Raw genomic sequence first — 16,303 nt, 5'->3', positions numbered from 1 at the left:
CTGTCTATACAGGCATATTGGAAGCTGCAGCTGACCCCATGGTAGTCCGCTTGGTTTATTCAGGCAAGATGTCGTAGTATCCCACAGCACCTTCCTGGCTTTGTGCATCTTTAATATCTGTGTTTCTGAAGGGACTATGGTGAGATTCAGATGAGATTTGGTGACATGGTTTGTGGATCTTCTGCATGGAAGTCATGGTTTCCTGTCTTCCCTTTGCCCACAGAGATGTGAGTGACCTGTCTGAGTTCCCAGAGTCCTGTCCTGGTCTTTCTGCTGCACCTGCAGATGCTGGAGAAGAGAAGGAGAAAGGTGAGGCGCGCTGTGGCGGGCATCGGCGAAGTTCTGTGCTGGGAGCTGGAGAAGGCACCTCAGGTGGGGCCCCTCCCCAACCTTGCTTGCAGGCATTAGGGCACCTGCTCTGTGGATAGACATCAATTGTCCCAGCCAAGCATCTGCACCAGTGTGAACACCCTCAGTAGCCAAGACGCAGAGCCAGAGATGTTCCAGAACTCTCAGCAGAGCCTCCCACTGCACTGAGCTCACTCACCCAGTCAGAGATGACAGAATGCAGAAGCTGGGGTGGGGAGCAAGCCGGGACAGTGGGCTTCCTCTGCTCACCTGGCCCTCTTCCCCCCAGCCCACCATGTGGGAACCCAGTAACTGGGCATCAGCAGCCTAGGTGAACTCCTGGGCCAGGCGTGAGACAGGGCACTAGCTCCCCACACGTCCTGTAGGTGGGTAAGACAGTGGAGACTGAGACAGCCAGAAGAAACCCTGCTTCCAGCTAGAGCCTCAGTGAGGAGTCGCTCTCTCCTCGCCACCAGCTCCCAACGTTTCCATTCTTTCTCTTCGTCTGCCTTCTGCCTTTCCTATGGCACCCTGTGTTCTGTGTCTGATTCCTGACCCTGATGTGGAATCATGGCATGGCATGCCTGAATTTTTCTCTTCATGGCAGCATAGGTTTGATATACATACTTGTTTCGGTGCATATTTATTTATGGCACAGAGTGCTTTTATGGAGGAGAGTTCCAGGTCCGTGTGAGCTACACAGCAAGGCAAAAGCTTGTGCCCATTGGAGAATAAGGCGTAAAGATTAAGGCTCTGTGCCATCTTGCAAATGTTTGGAACTTGTCAGATCATTAATGGAAACAGATTGTTGGTGAACTGGACCCAGTCGTTAGTCCATACAACACAAATGTTTCCAATGAAAGAAAATGCAAAATTCAATCATTTCTACTTTGCCAAGCAAAGGTTTGGATGAAAGTTTGGCTGGTTTACTGTCATTTCTATGAGCTACTAAAGGGTAGGATTTAGTTAATCCTACCCTCTATTAAGAAACAACTATAAACCCCAGATACCAGGGCTAGCACAGCTCAGCAGAGGAGAACTGCTTGGTCAGCACAAGGCTCTGGGTTCTGTCCCCACCACCCAGAGCTGGGTCTCCATCAGTGTTTGCTACTCTGCTGCTGTTCTGTCTGCTCCAGCTTCTGGGGACCCTGGTGTCCCAGGCTGGGTTTACAGGTGTGTTTCAGATGCCATTACCTGTGTCACCCACTAAGAATCTACAATTACTTTTTAAAATCACCTCTTATACTTCTTGGCTAGTCCCAGTAATTAAATCCAGACCTTCAGAAGTTCCCCTCACCCACACTGGCTACCATGGAAGGCCGTCTGCTTCGCTCCTATTGCCACCTTCTGCCCCGGGAGTCTCACCCATTCTTCTCCCTTCTCCACCATCAGTCGCTGTCCCTGAGTCCTTTCTGTCAGGACATGAGTGTGCTCTGATCACTCCCACCTTGAAGACCCCAGCAGTAGCCATCCACTGCCTCAGGAATCTCTTCTCTGCCTACTGTTAGGTTTCATGGCTCCTGTCCCAGAATTCCTAGGGAATCAGTGTCGGTGATGGCAGCTCCCTCTGTCCTCATCCTCAACGCCTGCGTTCTCACTTTCCCACCACCACTCCCTGAAGCAGGAGTCAGGTCCCTGGCAGGGCTGGGTTAACCCATCCTTGGTCCCATATTTGTCTTCAGTCCCCACACAGAACAGTTTCAGTTGTGGGTTCCTCATTCAGTCACCCCAGTGTAACCCTGGTTCTTCAGAGCCTGAGCCGTAGTGTCTGCTCCTCTTTCCTCTGCCAGTCTTCTCCACATTCAGAACGTCAAGGCTCAACTTGAATTCCCACATCACTCAGATTTGTGTCTACAGGGTTATACACAGTCCTCCTAGACTGGCAGCTTGTGTGACAGACTGAGACACAGGTTTCTCTAGAGGGATAGCTGCCATTTTGTCTTAAACATGGGGCTCTGCCAGCTGTTCCAGTGCCGAGTGTCCTGAGCAGCCCAGAAAGACACCTGAACAAGATGGATGTATATGTGGCAGGAGGGGAACCCAGCAGCAGGCATGTCCCTGCTGCTTCGCTGGGTCCCTGTGCTCCAAGACTTAGTAATAGTCCATCAGGGCCCCAGTACTTCTGCTGACTAAATGTGCAAAACGGGCAAAGCCGTGGGGACTTGTGCCTGGCACTACCACTGCTCAGCATTCAGGGTTTTCCTACAAAGCACAGTGCCAGTCCAGTCAGCCACTAGTCCCTCCCTCCCTCCTACACCGTTGAGTCACTGGCTTTTCTCTGTGGAAACCCAGTCACACCCACTTTGGGGCCTTTGTAGACTTCCCAGCCTAGCAGGAGCTTCCAGACACACATGACTCATTCCCTGTCCTCAGCCACATCAACAGAATGTTCCCGCGGAAGGGCCTGAACCACCAGACCTGTAGTTGCCACATGGGCTCTGCCATGTTGTATTCTGCCCACGTAAACGTACCTCCTTGAACCCTCAGGTCTGTATCCACCTGGAGGCCTGTGGCCTTCGCAGCCAGTGTGTCTGACCAGCAGCTTCAACTGCCCAGTGGAGAACGGTGCCCCAGGGGTGTCAAGGGAACCCACCTCCATCCCTGACAGGTAAGCCCACTGCCCTGATTCAGCTCTCCTTGGCCTAAGACCCTGCAGCTGTAACTGGAGCTCTGGTTATCCTCACGGATACTGAGACTGCCTGGGAGCTGTGTGTTTTCAGCCGTCTGGACCTACACAGGCTAGCCACGGTGAGAAGCCTGAAGTTTCTCAGAGCAGTGAAGCTGGCAACCCCATCTGACGGTCCTCTGTGGGTTGGAAGTGTGGTTTTATACAGCGAACAAACCTAAAAGTGCTCCTATTACCTTCTCCCTGGCAGAGCTTCATTTTCCCATGGCTCATTCTTGAACACGTACAAACTAAAACTGATCAGAAAGCTGATGTCGGAACGTTGTTACACAGCAGCAGTTGCTTCAGTATGCCTGGCACGTGTTGATGCCTGTTGTCACAGGATCCACTTGAAGGCTTTTGGTTTAGCCCATGGTAACAGTGTTCCCGCCTTATTCCCATGACACACATCCAGTCTGTAGTGACTGAAGTGCCAGGTTATAGTGGTCACTTTTTCTGAGGGACAGCTGGACATTTGATTAGCAGGACCAGCATGGCGAAGCTCTTCAGGTGTATACGGAGACACTGAGCTACCCTTGTCTTCCCATGGTGCTAACACAGCTGCAGCCAGGTTCTGTGTCTCCCTAACAAATGCAGCTGGAAGGTGGCATGCCTTCCACCCAGCCATCTGTCCTGCAGGTGGAATGTCCTTGACAAGAAGATAAGCCTCTGGCTCTGGTTGACAGAACACACCGTTTATGTCCCTAACCTGGAGATTTGTGGATGAGGATGTGGGGTGGTGTAGCCATTCCTGTCTTTACTCATCTCTTAGTGTCCTGTATTTGAAACTAGCCTTTGATTTTTCTTTGTTTTTCATAGCAATTTCATTGACTGGAGTGCGTCCTGTGAGGGCCAGTTTCCCAGTGTGTACTGCCCTCTGGAACTGAACGGTTACAATGCCTTCCCAGAAGGTAAAGCACTTGACCAATGCCAGTGGTCATCTTTCATTCTCAGAAGTCAAAGCAAGGTGTGTGCACTTAACGTAGCAGCTAACAGTGAGCAGACTTGAGATGATTCTTCAGGGGGCTGCCACTTGGATCCACTTGTGCACACAGAAAGAGGCGATTTTGAATGACCCTCCCAGCAGCCTTTGCTCTGGTGTCTGGGGCTTCTGTGTGTAACCTTATTCCACTGAGTCCTGTAAAGTAGGCAGAACCGAGTCATGTCTCTGTGGCCGTAACAGGGCAGCTTCTCTATTGGGCAATGGTGAATCTCCTATGTGATATAGATTCATTCTTCAACATGTCCTGACTCTACCCCATGGGTCTGGGGAATCCTGAAGGAGGGGAACAAGCCTGGAGCAGGATTGATGGGTGTATACAGGCGCTCCATCAAAACACATGTGTCGCAATAAGTGACGTAAGCGTTAGGAAATTCCCCCATCTGCAAGATACAGCTGGGCCAGGATTTCTCTTCAGTGTTCTTGATTCTGATGCTGCATTACAGCCATCTCACCACAAGAGGGAGCTATAGCAACTGTCCCCCTAGGCTTTATGTCAATTTGGTGATATCTAGAAGTACTTGGCTTACATGTATTTTCTTGGGCCATGTGCAGGTTGATGAGGTTTGGGGGATTGGCAATTAACAAAATAGAAAGCAACATAGCTGGGAGGTGTAGCCCAGAATGCCTGATACCCTACTGAATGTGTTGTGGGGATTGAGGGTAGCTAAGAATTTTGGCCCTGTCCTCTTCTATAGAAATACTCTAAATAAACTTTGTGCATTAGGAATATCCCCATGTAATGAATGAGTACAGACATATCAGCCCTTCTAGGTGGTCCGTCTTAACACGCAGACTGGACTCACGTGTTAGGGCTGAGAATTCACACTTCATGACCATGTTCTTTCTCCCATTCCTCCCAGAAAACATGAATTATACCAATGGCTTCCCCTGCTCCTCGAAAGTCCAGACGGACTTCATTGGCCACAGCACCTCCACTACCTGGAACACTCCGGCCAGCATGCCTGCTGCCTGGGGTCACGCCAGTCTTGTCAGCTCTCCAGTGAGTGTCACCCTTCCTGTTCTCCTCCAGTGCTTCCTAGTCCTGTTCAGCACAGAGTTCAGCTCAGGCCGAGCCCGTGGGGTTTTATGCACAAGAATAGTGGTCACATTCTGAAGGCTGTGATGTAGGGACATTGGCAGGAAGCCTGTGTCATAGGAGGTGAAGGAGGGGCTCTGCAGCTCCGTCTGTGGTGCCCACACCGTCCCCGTCCCCTCGTGTCCACACCACACATTTTCTCACATGTGACTAAACCCTTCAAATTGCAAGTAGACTTAACAGATCAGATGAAAATGTCGTAACAGCTCTCAGATAGCCAGGTGGACATGGCATCATGGCCGTGTCCCCTGGGGTATCTATTCAGTCTCAGTGCTGTGCCTGGAAAGCTCCTTCTTGATTTCTAACCTTGACTTTCTTTTCTGTCTTTATTTCCACTGCAGTCCTACCTCACGAGTACCCGAAGTTTGTCTCCCATGTCTGGACTTTTTGGTTCCATCTGGGCCCCACAAAGTGACGTGTATGAAAATTGCTGTCCCTTCAGCCCTGCCACAGAGCATTCAACCCACATGGAAAACCAGGTCATGTGCAAGGAGTACTACCTGGGGTTTAACCCGTTTCGTGCCTACATGAACCTGGACATATGGACTAGCACAGCAAATCGCAACACAAACTTCCCCCTGTCCAGAGACTCCAGCTACTGCGGGAATGTGTGAGGGACTCGAGTTTTGAGCAACGTGAATAAAGGGCCTTGTGTTTTGATTCCTAGCGTAAACTGGTTGTTGCGGTAGACTACAGCAGTGGTGGATATTTTGGCACTTTTATATAAAAATAAATGTTTTGTTTGTTTTGGTTTTTTTTTTTTAAATCTGGGTATTTGTTTTTTGGATCCTTTGTAAGTGAGTTCTGCAGACTTGGCATCCCCGGATCATAACTTCCACCATTCAGGAAGGGAAGGTGGCTATGGCTTCTGTCCAAGCATCTCAAGTGTCCCTGAGGGTACTGCAGAGAGTGACTTAGCCCATCGTGTCTTGGCAGTCAGTGCTTTTGAAGAGGACCTTGTGGGCTGTCCCTGCAGCCAATAAGCTGAAGGCTGGCAAGGAAAACCCACCTAGCAGGAAGTCACCTCTTGATGGGGGCTGTCCAGGAAAGGGCTTGCTTTCTGGTCCTGGTGCTGTGTGCATTCTGTTATCGTCATGGTAACAGGTGTCCTTGCCGCTCTGCTAGGCAGTCAGGGTCGGACATCTGGGAAGTGGGGCACTTCCTTCCTTAGCACGAGTCCCTCTAATGCTGGTCCTTGGCATTAGAAGCGTGCTCTGAAGTGGCAGTATGTGTTGCTAAGTATAAACGTAGAGAACATTTTCAACTTTGAATAAAAGTTTCTTATTTTTATATCCCACTTTGTCTTTCTTGGAGATTGAGGTTGGGATGTTTTTTGAGTGGGGCGCTCAAGTTGTTAGTTTAATTTATTCCTTTTACTGTGGGAGCCCTGAAGGGAGAAAGATGTCCTATAAGCTCAGTGTTGCCCTTTGGTAAGGCAAAGCCTTGTGGGAACATGGTTCTGGGAAGCCCTCTAGTCACCAAATCAGAATCCTGGTGTGGGTGAAACAGACCCTCTAGGGTAGAATAAATATTAATTTACTTGTAGTTTTTTTTTTTTTTTTTTTTTTTTTTTACTTTTGCTTCTATAGGACAAAAGACAAGGACTTAGATACCAGAACAGCCATGTTCCCATTGCTATTTTTTTTTAAAAAAGATGAGAAACACACGTTTATTGACAGATTATAAACAGTAGTACATCCAAGAAATGGAATAGCACCCTGTCTTTAAAAGGGCTGGAATTGGTCCATGCTGGAAGAGTAGTCTATGAAGACAGTATACTGAGTAAAGTAACCAGGTACATGCCAGCTGGGTCTGCCTGAGGACAGACAGGTGATTGACAGACAGTTGCTTCTTGGGATGAGGGCAGAGACGGGTAGGGAATTAACCTTGAATGGCATTGAGTTCCTGTTTGGGATGAGAAGTTCTGCAGACGGATAACGGTTGCATTGCACAGGTAACACAGTGCCCACGAACTAAAACATAGTCACAACAGTTAGAAACGGTGACTTTTGTCCTTTGTCCACCACAGTAGAAGCACCATGGAGTAGAGGAAGAGCCCCAAAGCCTTTGCAGCGCCGGATTCACACTTGGCTTCTAGAGCATGAGACCTACGGCAGCTTCAGAATTGCTACCTCTGATGCTACATCTAAGCCCCATCTTAATGTCCCATTGGGAAAGTGAGAAGACACTTCTACTATGCACACAAAAATTAAACTTTTTACTTTTACTCAATGTTATCTTTAACCTTAAGACTAAAGAAACATGAAGTTATCATTTGATATTTGCTAGGCAGTTTCTTGGTGCTGGGAGCTGTCTGGGACTGTGGACTGGACAGTCCTGGCAGAGTAAGATGCCATCCGATGTACTGCTGCCTCCTGAAGCAGAACAGGCCAAAAAAAAAAAAAAAAAAAAAGCCTTAGGGATTGCCCGAGATACTCAGTGCCCTTGGGGTTGGTGACAGATGGGCTGGGATAAGGGAACGGGCAGCAAGCTCTTCAAAGGGATCAGAGCATCTCAGGGACATTTGAGGAAAAGCTTTGGCCACAAGAAAGCCGTATCCGTGGGCAAAGGTTTGCAGTGGGGACCCAATGGAGACAAAGGACCCGAGTCAGGCCGCTGGTGTAGCTGGGCTTATTGGTCCGGGGTCACGATAGAAGGGCATGGAAGGCCACCATCATGACTGCCTTAGGTACCAAAAGAAGGATGGGTTTTCCTCCCTCGTGCAGAAAGAAGCCAATGTTCATTTAAGTTAGAAAATCAGAAGTTGGCTGCTGTGGCCCAAGTGAAGGGTGGTAGACGGGAACTAGAGGGTGATGTGGAATATTGCGAGGTCTGGGTCCACGTGGCAGGGCCACTGAGGAGAGGGGAAGATAGCCACAGCCACAGGGACCTGGCATGGAACAATCCTGAAGACTACAATAGCAGTGCATTGTGGGTGTAGATCCAGCACCAGCAGGGGGAGCTGGAGGGTCACCTGTGGGAGGAGGAGACCTGGCCTGTCTTCTCCCTGCCCTAACTACAGCTCACCTATGACCTCTCTGTACCCACGCCTTCTGAATAAAGGGGATAATAGCACAGGATGCGTCAGAGCACCATAAGCATTAACAGTCTTTATTGACATGCGCCAAGAGGAGCAGCTGCTTTCAGTGCTTGATGCAGTTACTGCCCTTTATAGGAGCCAGGGCAGGTTAAATATCACAGCCCAGCTTTGGCTGAGGAAAAACTTCTATAGTGAGTTTTTTTAGTTGAATTTAATAAATAAAATCACATAATTTTCTTCCTTCCCTTACTCCCTTTTGTCCCTCCTATGTACCCTTCCCAGTTCATGGAGCCTCCTTTAACTATAGCTGTTAAATGTACACATAACAAACCTATGAACACAACCCAGTGAATCTATTCAGTATTGTGTTTCTAGGGCTGACCACTTGCTACTGAATAATCAGTCAGGGTGCTCGACCCTGGGGAAGGCTAGTTCTCCCTCTCTCAATAATTGTTAATTGCTTGTAGCCCATCTAGGGGTAGTGCCTAGTAAGATTTCCCAACTGTTGGGGTGTCAGCAGGTATTGAATGGCCCACATGTCTTAGTTGGGGTTAATATTCCTGCACAAGCATCATGACCAAAAAGCAAGTTGGGTAGGAAAGGGTTTATTCAGCTTACACTTCCACATTGCTGTTTATTATCAAAGGAAGTCAGGACTGGAACTCACACAGGGCAGGAACCTAGAGGCAGGAGCTGATGCAGAGGCCATGGAGGGATGTTACTGGCTTACTTCCCCTGGCTTGCTTGGCCTGCTTTCTTATAGAACCCAGGTCTACCAGCCCAGGGATGGCTCCACTCACAATGGGCTGGGCCCTCCCCCCCTTGATCACCAGTTGAGAACATGCCTTACAGCTGGATTTCATGGAGGCATTTCCTCAACTGAGGTTCCTTTCTCTGTGATAACTCCAGATTTGTCAAGTTGACATAAAACCAGCCAGTACAATTGACCCCTTGTCAACTTGACACACAAACACATCAGTATTACTCCTCAACCCTTACTTTTTTATTCATCCTTAAGATCCAAATAACCTTAAGAGTCCCACAGTCTTTACAAAAATCTTACATATTAAAAATTCAATTCCTTTAAAACATTCAATCTCTTAAAATTCAGTCTTTTTTTTTCCAGTTCAAAGTCTCTTAACTGTGGGCTCCACTAAAATACTTTCTTCCTTCAAGAGGGAAAAATATCAGGGCATAGTCACAATCAAAAGCAAAACCAAACTCTAACCATCCAATGTCTGGGATCCACTAATGAACTTCTGAGCTCCTTCAAGGGCTTGAGTCATTTCTCCAGCTCCGCCCCTTGTAACACACGCCTTGTCTTCTAGGCTCCAGCTGCCTGTTCTCCACTGCCGCTGCTGTTCTTGGTGGTCATCATGGCACTGGCATCTCCTAAACACTGCTGTCTTCTGCTGCAACATGGCTTCACCAATAGCCTCTCACAGGCTCCCCTCATGGAGTCAAGCCTCAGCTCCTTTGCATGACTCCTTCAGTCCTGGGGCATTAATTGCAACTGAGGCTGCACCTTCACCAATGGCCTTCCATGGCCTCTCAGAGTCAAGCCTTAGCTGTTCTGTATGACTCCTTCATGTCTTCAAAACCAGTACCACCTGGGTGACTCTTACACATTACCAAGTCCAGCCACAGCACGAGGTACAACCTTGGCTATCTCTGGAACACAGCTTCTTTGTGCTCTCAGAAAACACTTCCCAGAACAATTTACCTCAGTGATGTTGGTCTCTTCTTAATCACCACTAATTTCTTAGCTTCAGCTGACCAGCATCAATAGTCCCACTAATGCAAATGTTTTGCTTTAGTAATTCTGGTATCTTTGCTGATCACAGCTGATTCTTCAGCCCCAGCTAACCAAAACCACAGAAACTTCACAATCAAAACAGCAATAGCCCTGATAAGAGTCTTTAATCTTCCCTCTAAAATTTCACAAGCCAGGCCTCTAACTTCCGCACTGTTCTGAACATTATCTTCCAAGCTGCTACAGAACATCCCACAGAGCTCTTAACATCAAGATGGCTCTTCTAGCTCAAAGTTCCAAAGTCCTTCTACAGTCCTCCCCAAAACATGGTCAGGTTGTCACAGGAATACCCCACTTCTTGGTACGAATTTCTTAGTCAGGGTTTCTACTCATGCACAAACATGAGCAAGAAGCAAGTTGGGGAGGAAAGGGTTTATTCAGCTTTACACATTGCTGTTTATCACCAAAGGAAGTCAGGACTGGGACTCAAGCAGGTCAGGAAGCAGGAGCTGATGTAGAGGTCATGGAGGGATGCTACTTACTGGCTTGCTTCCTCTGGCTTGCTCAGCCTGCTTTCTTATAGAACCCAGGTCTGCCTTACAGCTGGATCTCATGGAGGTATTTCCTCAAGGGAGGCTCCTTTCTCTGATAATGCCAGCTTGTGTCAAGTTGACAGAACCAGCCAGTACACCACATCTCTAGGCAGCCATGCTGTGAAGATTTCATGGCTGAGGCTTCCCTGTCAAAGACTAAACCTAACAGCATACTTCTGGTCCCGACTCTTTATAGCTATTCAGCTTCTTCTGCAATGTCCCCTGAACCTTAGGTGTGGTGGTTGTGTTGAAGATGTATCAATCAGAGTTGGATACTCTCTACATTTTGACTAGTAGTTTTTCTAAAGATGCCCTGATACAAAAGGAAGCTTCTTTGGTAATTGGTGAAAATTACCTGTATCTGAGAATATACAGGTAAGTGTTTAGAATCCAGTTAGGAAATAATTCAGCGTTAGACAGATTAGTAGATTCTCTTCTGGGGTCTCTTCAGCTATTCCCTATCTGGCTTCATTTCCTGTCTGCTCACCAAGCCTCAAGTCCAATTAGGCAGCTGTAATGACTCCCAAGACAAACACTGTTGCACTATGTTGCCAGTCCAGTCATTGCTATGAGAGGCTATAGCAGGATAGGGCTACCAGCTTCTCAGCAGCTCGCATAGATCCTTCTGTTTCTACCAGAACCACTCCTCAGGCATGAGCTTCCAGACCAGTTCTAGTGTGATGACCCCAAGTCCTACATCCCAAGAGTGTCATGGCACTGGCATCTCTTAAACAAACACTGCTGTCTTCTGCTGCAGCTAGGCATCACCAATAGCCTCTCACAGGTTCCCTCATGGTGCCAAGCCTCAACCCCTTTGCATGACTCCTTCAGTCCTGGGCATTAATTGCCACTGAGGCTGCACCTCTACCAATGGCTTTCCACGGCCTCTCACAGTGCCGAGCCTCGGCTGCTCTCCATGACCCCGCAGAAAGTCATGGAGATTTCATATTCCGGGCAGCAACTAATGATAATGGCAATTAGCTTACATTGCTTTGGGGTTTCATGGTCTCAGAGGGGGATTTTTATATCTTCTTGGTAGGCTTTCAGATCAACCTATCCTGTATGTTGGGTGTGTTAACTTCTGGCTTCCAAGGAAAATACTGGTATGTGCACCAAAAATTTTTATTCTTATTATAGCTAATTTCTAAAAGACTTGTAGTATTTTATAATTAAAACACATATACAACAGTGAGTTCTTTTACACACACACACACACACACACACACACACACACACACACACACACACGGGTGTGGGAATTGAACTTAGTCACACCTGCCCTGAGTCTCTTTTGTATTTTTCATTTTGAGATAGGTTCTCACTAAATTACCCCGGCTGGCCTTGAATTTGCAACCCTCCTGACTGTTCACTCAAGTAGCTGAAATCAAGAGACCTATGTCACCACAGCCAGCTATAAGTGTTCGTTTTAATTGGCTGCCAATCATGCAGCTGCTAAGGTACTGCTTGTTTCCCCTTGATCCTGAAGAGACAACCAACCCAGCCCTGTTCCCATTTGGAAGCTGCATTGTCATTATTTAGATCCAACCAATAACAAGATGGGTCTCTAGACTTGGCGTACGGACTCTGGATAGGGAAAGCTGCGAAGGTGCTGCCTTCTGTAAGCGGTGTGTGCCAAGAGACTAGGAAATTCACCATTCTCTAGACATCAGGGCCTTCAAATGTCTTGTGTGACGTTGTGCAGAGACTCTCAAACAAGGATTGGATCTACTCGATGTTTTCCCGAAAACTTATGAGAAAAGTGTCAAGACTTCATTTAGATTTTTCCGTTAAAGTGATGGCTGAGCCTTGGTTCTTTAAAGTCGGATGAATTACTGGTGAGCTTGGGCAGGAATTCCAGTTGAGCATTGATCTTTCTGACATCCATCAGCTCGGCCCACTTTCCTTGCTCCACACCTTCATGTGGGTCTGTGCTGTGACTGTCAAGAGCCTGCTGTCCTCTGATGATTCCTAAGAACATAAAGCAGGTAGACCCATAGCCTCTCAGGATTTGTTATGGAGACTTCCTGTGTCCTACAGAGTCCACACGGCATCTCCAACCTTTCCACTGTCTGTTTGTCTGTCCAAATTGTTAAATGAAACCCTCTTCTGTGTTCTTTATTCAAGAAATGAAAAGCAAAGCGAGCTAACACCAATCAAGAGAGTATTGAATAAAAATATTCTTAAGGGAAGAATTAATCTTTTTAGCTATTTCTAGCTATATGTTTTTGTGTGTGTAACCAGACAAGTATGGCCTATTTAAAAGGCAATCATTTTTTTCTTACTTTAGGTTTCTGAATATAAGGCAAAAGACACAACCAATATGTGATAGGAGGAAATGCTAAGTAGTATATTCCAATGGTGTCTGTCTAACAGAATTTGGCTGATTCCAAGCATTGGCAGGACTTCAGGAAGGCTGTGAGGGATGGTCTTGGTTATCAACTTGGCAGGCTCTAGAATCAACTAAGAGGTAAGATGGTAGACATACACCCATGAGTGGTTTTCTTGATGAGGTTATCTGAACTAGAAGGAACTACCCACAATGTATTTGATTTGTTACCTTTTGGTGGCAGCCAGGTGAAAGGTTGGATAAGGGACAAGCTCTGCTTTTTGCCTGTTTGTCTTCAGGTCTAACTGCTTTCCTTGGCTTGGTACCAGAACTCATGTTCTCTGGGTTTCCAACAAGCTTTTCTCCAGACATCCTCCAACCTTCAGCTGTAGGTTGGGATGCTGAGATGTCTAACCTTGTGGACCACACAATTCCCTTTGTAGACTCTCCAGAGGGAAGCAGCCATGGTTGGCATGCTCTGCCAGTATCATACAAGCCAGCCAGCACACCGGTTTTGATTGTCCATTCTGTGAACTCCTATCCTCTGCAGAACACTAAGGCATATAAAGGTCAAGAGTTGTTTTGGGTTTTTTTGTTTGTTTGTTTGTTTTACCCCTTTGGTGTTTCAGTTTATTTCATGGGAAAGAACTTGCAAATTTGTAAATCCCTCCTTAAATACTTTTAAGTGAGGGTATTGACCTTGATTGGTTCTATGACTTTGGGAAGGATTGTGTGTGAGGTGCATTGTGTGCTTTTACTGTGTGTGTGTGTGTGTGTGTGTGTGTGTGTGTGCACTTGTGTGGGTTGATGCATGGGTGTGTGTTGGTGTATGTGAACATATACTCAAAAACATGTGGAGGTCAATGTTGTGTGTCTTCACTCACCACGTTTTGGGGGGGTACAATGTCTCTCAGTGATCTCTTAACTCACTGACTGTAGGCTAGGGTGGCTGGCTAGCAAGCACCAAGGACCCTTCTGTCTTTGCCTTCTTGACACTAGGATTGCAGGCATGTGCCAGTGCAGCTGGGTTCTATGTGGGTGTTGAGGCTGGGCATCTAATTCAGAACCTTATGCCTGCACAGTAAGCACTCCACTGGCTGAGCCACCTCCCCAGCCTGCCCTTCACTTTTAAGGAAGTCTGTATTTTGAGGCAGTAAGTTTGTGAAAAGTTTGTTCATGGTAGTTCAAAGTGTCATTCATTTCTTTTAGACAGTTGGATTGAAAAGTACATTTTCAATTTCAAAAGAGAATTACATTTATTACTAAACATTAGTTATATATATATATATATGTATATATATATATGTATGTATATATATATATATATTAGTTAGACATTCCCATAGAACTTTGTGCTTGCTCTGCAACTTTTGTAGGCCCAAAGTGAGACCTGGATCCCAGTGGACTAAAGTCAAAGCATTGACTGTTTAGGCTAGGGTACCGGACTAGACCACATGCCAAAGCTATAGCCAAGAATGAGGGGGAAGAGAGAAGCAAAATGGCAGGAAAGCAAGTGGATTTTGTTTGACAGTCAGCAGGGTGTGGTCTTTGAGCTGATACAGGCTGTTCAGGTTGATGGGAACTAGATGCCCTGTCTGAAGTAGTTGATCTTTGGGGTTGAATTAAGAGAGGTCCTACTGAAGAGAAATTGGTCTTAGGAGATTCCTAAAGAACGCTGAATTTAGGCTTTTATTTATCTAATGTAGTGGTTTGAATAAGAATGGTCCCCATAGGATTATATATCGGAATGCTTAGTCACCAAGGAGTGACACTATTTGAAAGGATTAGAAGGACCAGGAGGTGTGGCCTTGGTGTGGTAGGTGTGGCCTTGGTCAAGAAACATTAAGTCGAAAATTCCAGAGAACTACGCCACACTGTTCTGAGTAGCGGAGTGAGTTTTTCCCTTTCCCCTTCATCCTAATGTGAACATGGACCATACTGTTGCCTAGGTATCTTTGTCACCACTATTCATCAGCAAGCACCATGCTTGGTTGTCAGATTGACTCCTTCGCCATCAATTGATGATGGGGGGCCCATGTGGTGAACAGTGAATGGATTCGCCCAGGCCAGAACAGAGTAGAGGATGCCAAGTTTTCAGCTACACTGCAAGGGAGTGGAATGGAGCTAGTAGAAGAACTGGCTACCTCCAGTCAGTGGGGGTGTAGCTGGTTTGATGTGGGATCTGCCTACCCACCTTTTGGTTCTTCCAGTGCAAATGAGGGGTTGAAGTATGGCAGTTCTGGTTAGCTGGTGTTTGACTCTGGGCAGAAGAGAGGTTGAAGGTCAGCAGTTCTGTAGTCCAAGGTCACAGTTAATTTGGTTGTTTTAAATCATAAGGTGGGATCTTTAGAAGACTGTTCAATTCATGACAGTTTAACAGATTGAGATACAACACTGATTCATCTATGTCCAAGTAAGTCCCCAGTTCTGACCATGCTGAGCCAGGCTATGCTGTTCCTGCAGTACAAATGTGGGACTTGTCTGCTCTCCCATATAATGCTTATTCTGTTTAATGGTGGCCACAAAGCACATGAAGACCTGTTGCAATGGAGATCACAGGGCCCGAAGTGTGGACGGAACAAGTGGCTCTGGGGCTGACACAGTACTGCAGGATCCCAGGGAAGACTGTGTGTGTGTGTGTGTGTGTGTGTGTGTGTGTGTGTGTGTGTATGTGTGTGGTTTGGTACTCTGACATTTCAGGCATCTATGGGGATTTCCAAAAGCATTCCTTCAGAGAGGGTAGTAAGACACTTGGTGGGTAAAAGGGCTCACCAGGCAAGCCTGATGGCCCAGGCTTGATTCCCAGAAACCACATAAAGCTGAATTAAACTCAATGACTTGAGTTCAATTTCTGGGACTGAGGCAGTAGAAGAAGAGAACAGAGTCCAGCAGGTCATCCTCTGACCTCCACGCATGAGTACACACACACACACACACACACACACACACACTCCACAAATAAATGAATAAAATATTAAGTAAGATGTGGTGTTGTGCATCTGTGATACTTACAGCGAGATGGGGGAGAATCAGGCAGAAATCCACTCTGGCCTGCTAGCAGGAAAGAAACAGAAGGGCAACACTAGTGCCCCAATAAGGTTGAAGGAGAGAACTAAACCCCTAAAGTTATTCTCTGACCTTCACATGTCTACCATAGTGTGCACACACATACGAGCACATACATACATACACACATGCACAGGCACAGGCTCATGCACCCACACACATGCACACCACACCACTTCACACCCCTACACACACCAAGTTTTCTCTTCAAACTTACTACGAGAGCCAGGCATGGTGGCATTCCTCTGTAATCCCAGCACTCAAGAGGTTGATGTAGAAATATAAAATTCAAGATCAGCCTGGACTAAGGAGTGAAGCTGTGTCTCAGAAAACAAAAACAAAACAAAACCCCACCATCAACACAGTAGGTGTAAGAGAAAGTCATAGGCAAAGTTGGAGGTAGACTAGAGGCT

General features: G+C 46.9%; 1 protein-coding gene across 5 annotated transcripts in view; it reads left to right on the top strand.

The window, feature by feature from the left end:
- Positions 1 to 5,878, top strand: part of TMEM131L (transmembrane 131 like) — a 122,787-nt gene extending 116,909 nt beyond the window's left edge. For 4 of the 5 annotated variants that reach the window (XM_080915620.1, XM_080915622.1, XM_080915619.1 and 1 more), the window contains 5 exons: positions 224 to 372; positions 2,836 to 2,956; positions 3,833 to 3,924; positions 4,877 to 5,016; positions 5,454 to 5,878. In XM_080915620.1, coding sequence (XP_080771746.1) covers positions 224 to 372; positions 2,836 to 2,956; positions 3,833 to 3,924; positions 4,877 to 5,016; positions 5,454 to 5,726 — 775 coding nt within the window. In that variant the 3' untranslated portion in view covers positions 5,727 to 5,878. The remainder of the gene's footprint in view (positions 1 to 223; positions 373 to 2,835; positions 2,957 to 3,832; positions 3,925 to 4,876; positions 5,017 to 5,453) is intronic. The other variant, XM_080915621.1, reaches the window with a different exon arrangement.
- Positions 5,879 to 16,303: the final 10,425 nt, after the last annotated feature.

The sequence above is a fragment of the Micromys minutus genome (genome assembly GCF_963924665.1).
Source record: "Micromys minutus genome assembly, chromosome: 4".
Classification (NCBI taxonomy): domain Eukaryota; kingdom Metazoa; phylum Chordata; class Mammalia; order Rodentia; family Muridae; genus Micromys; species Micromys minutus.
The sequence above is the reverse complement of the archived record's forward strand: the minus strand, read 5'-3'. Positions and strand labels throughout refer to the sequence as shown.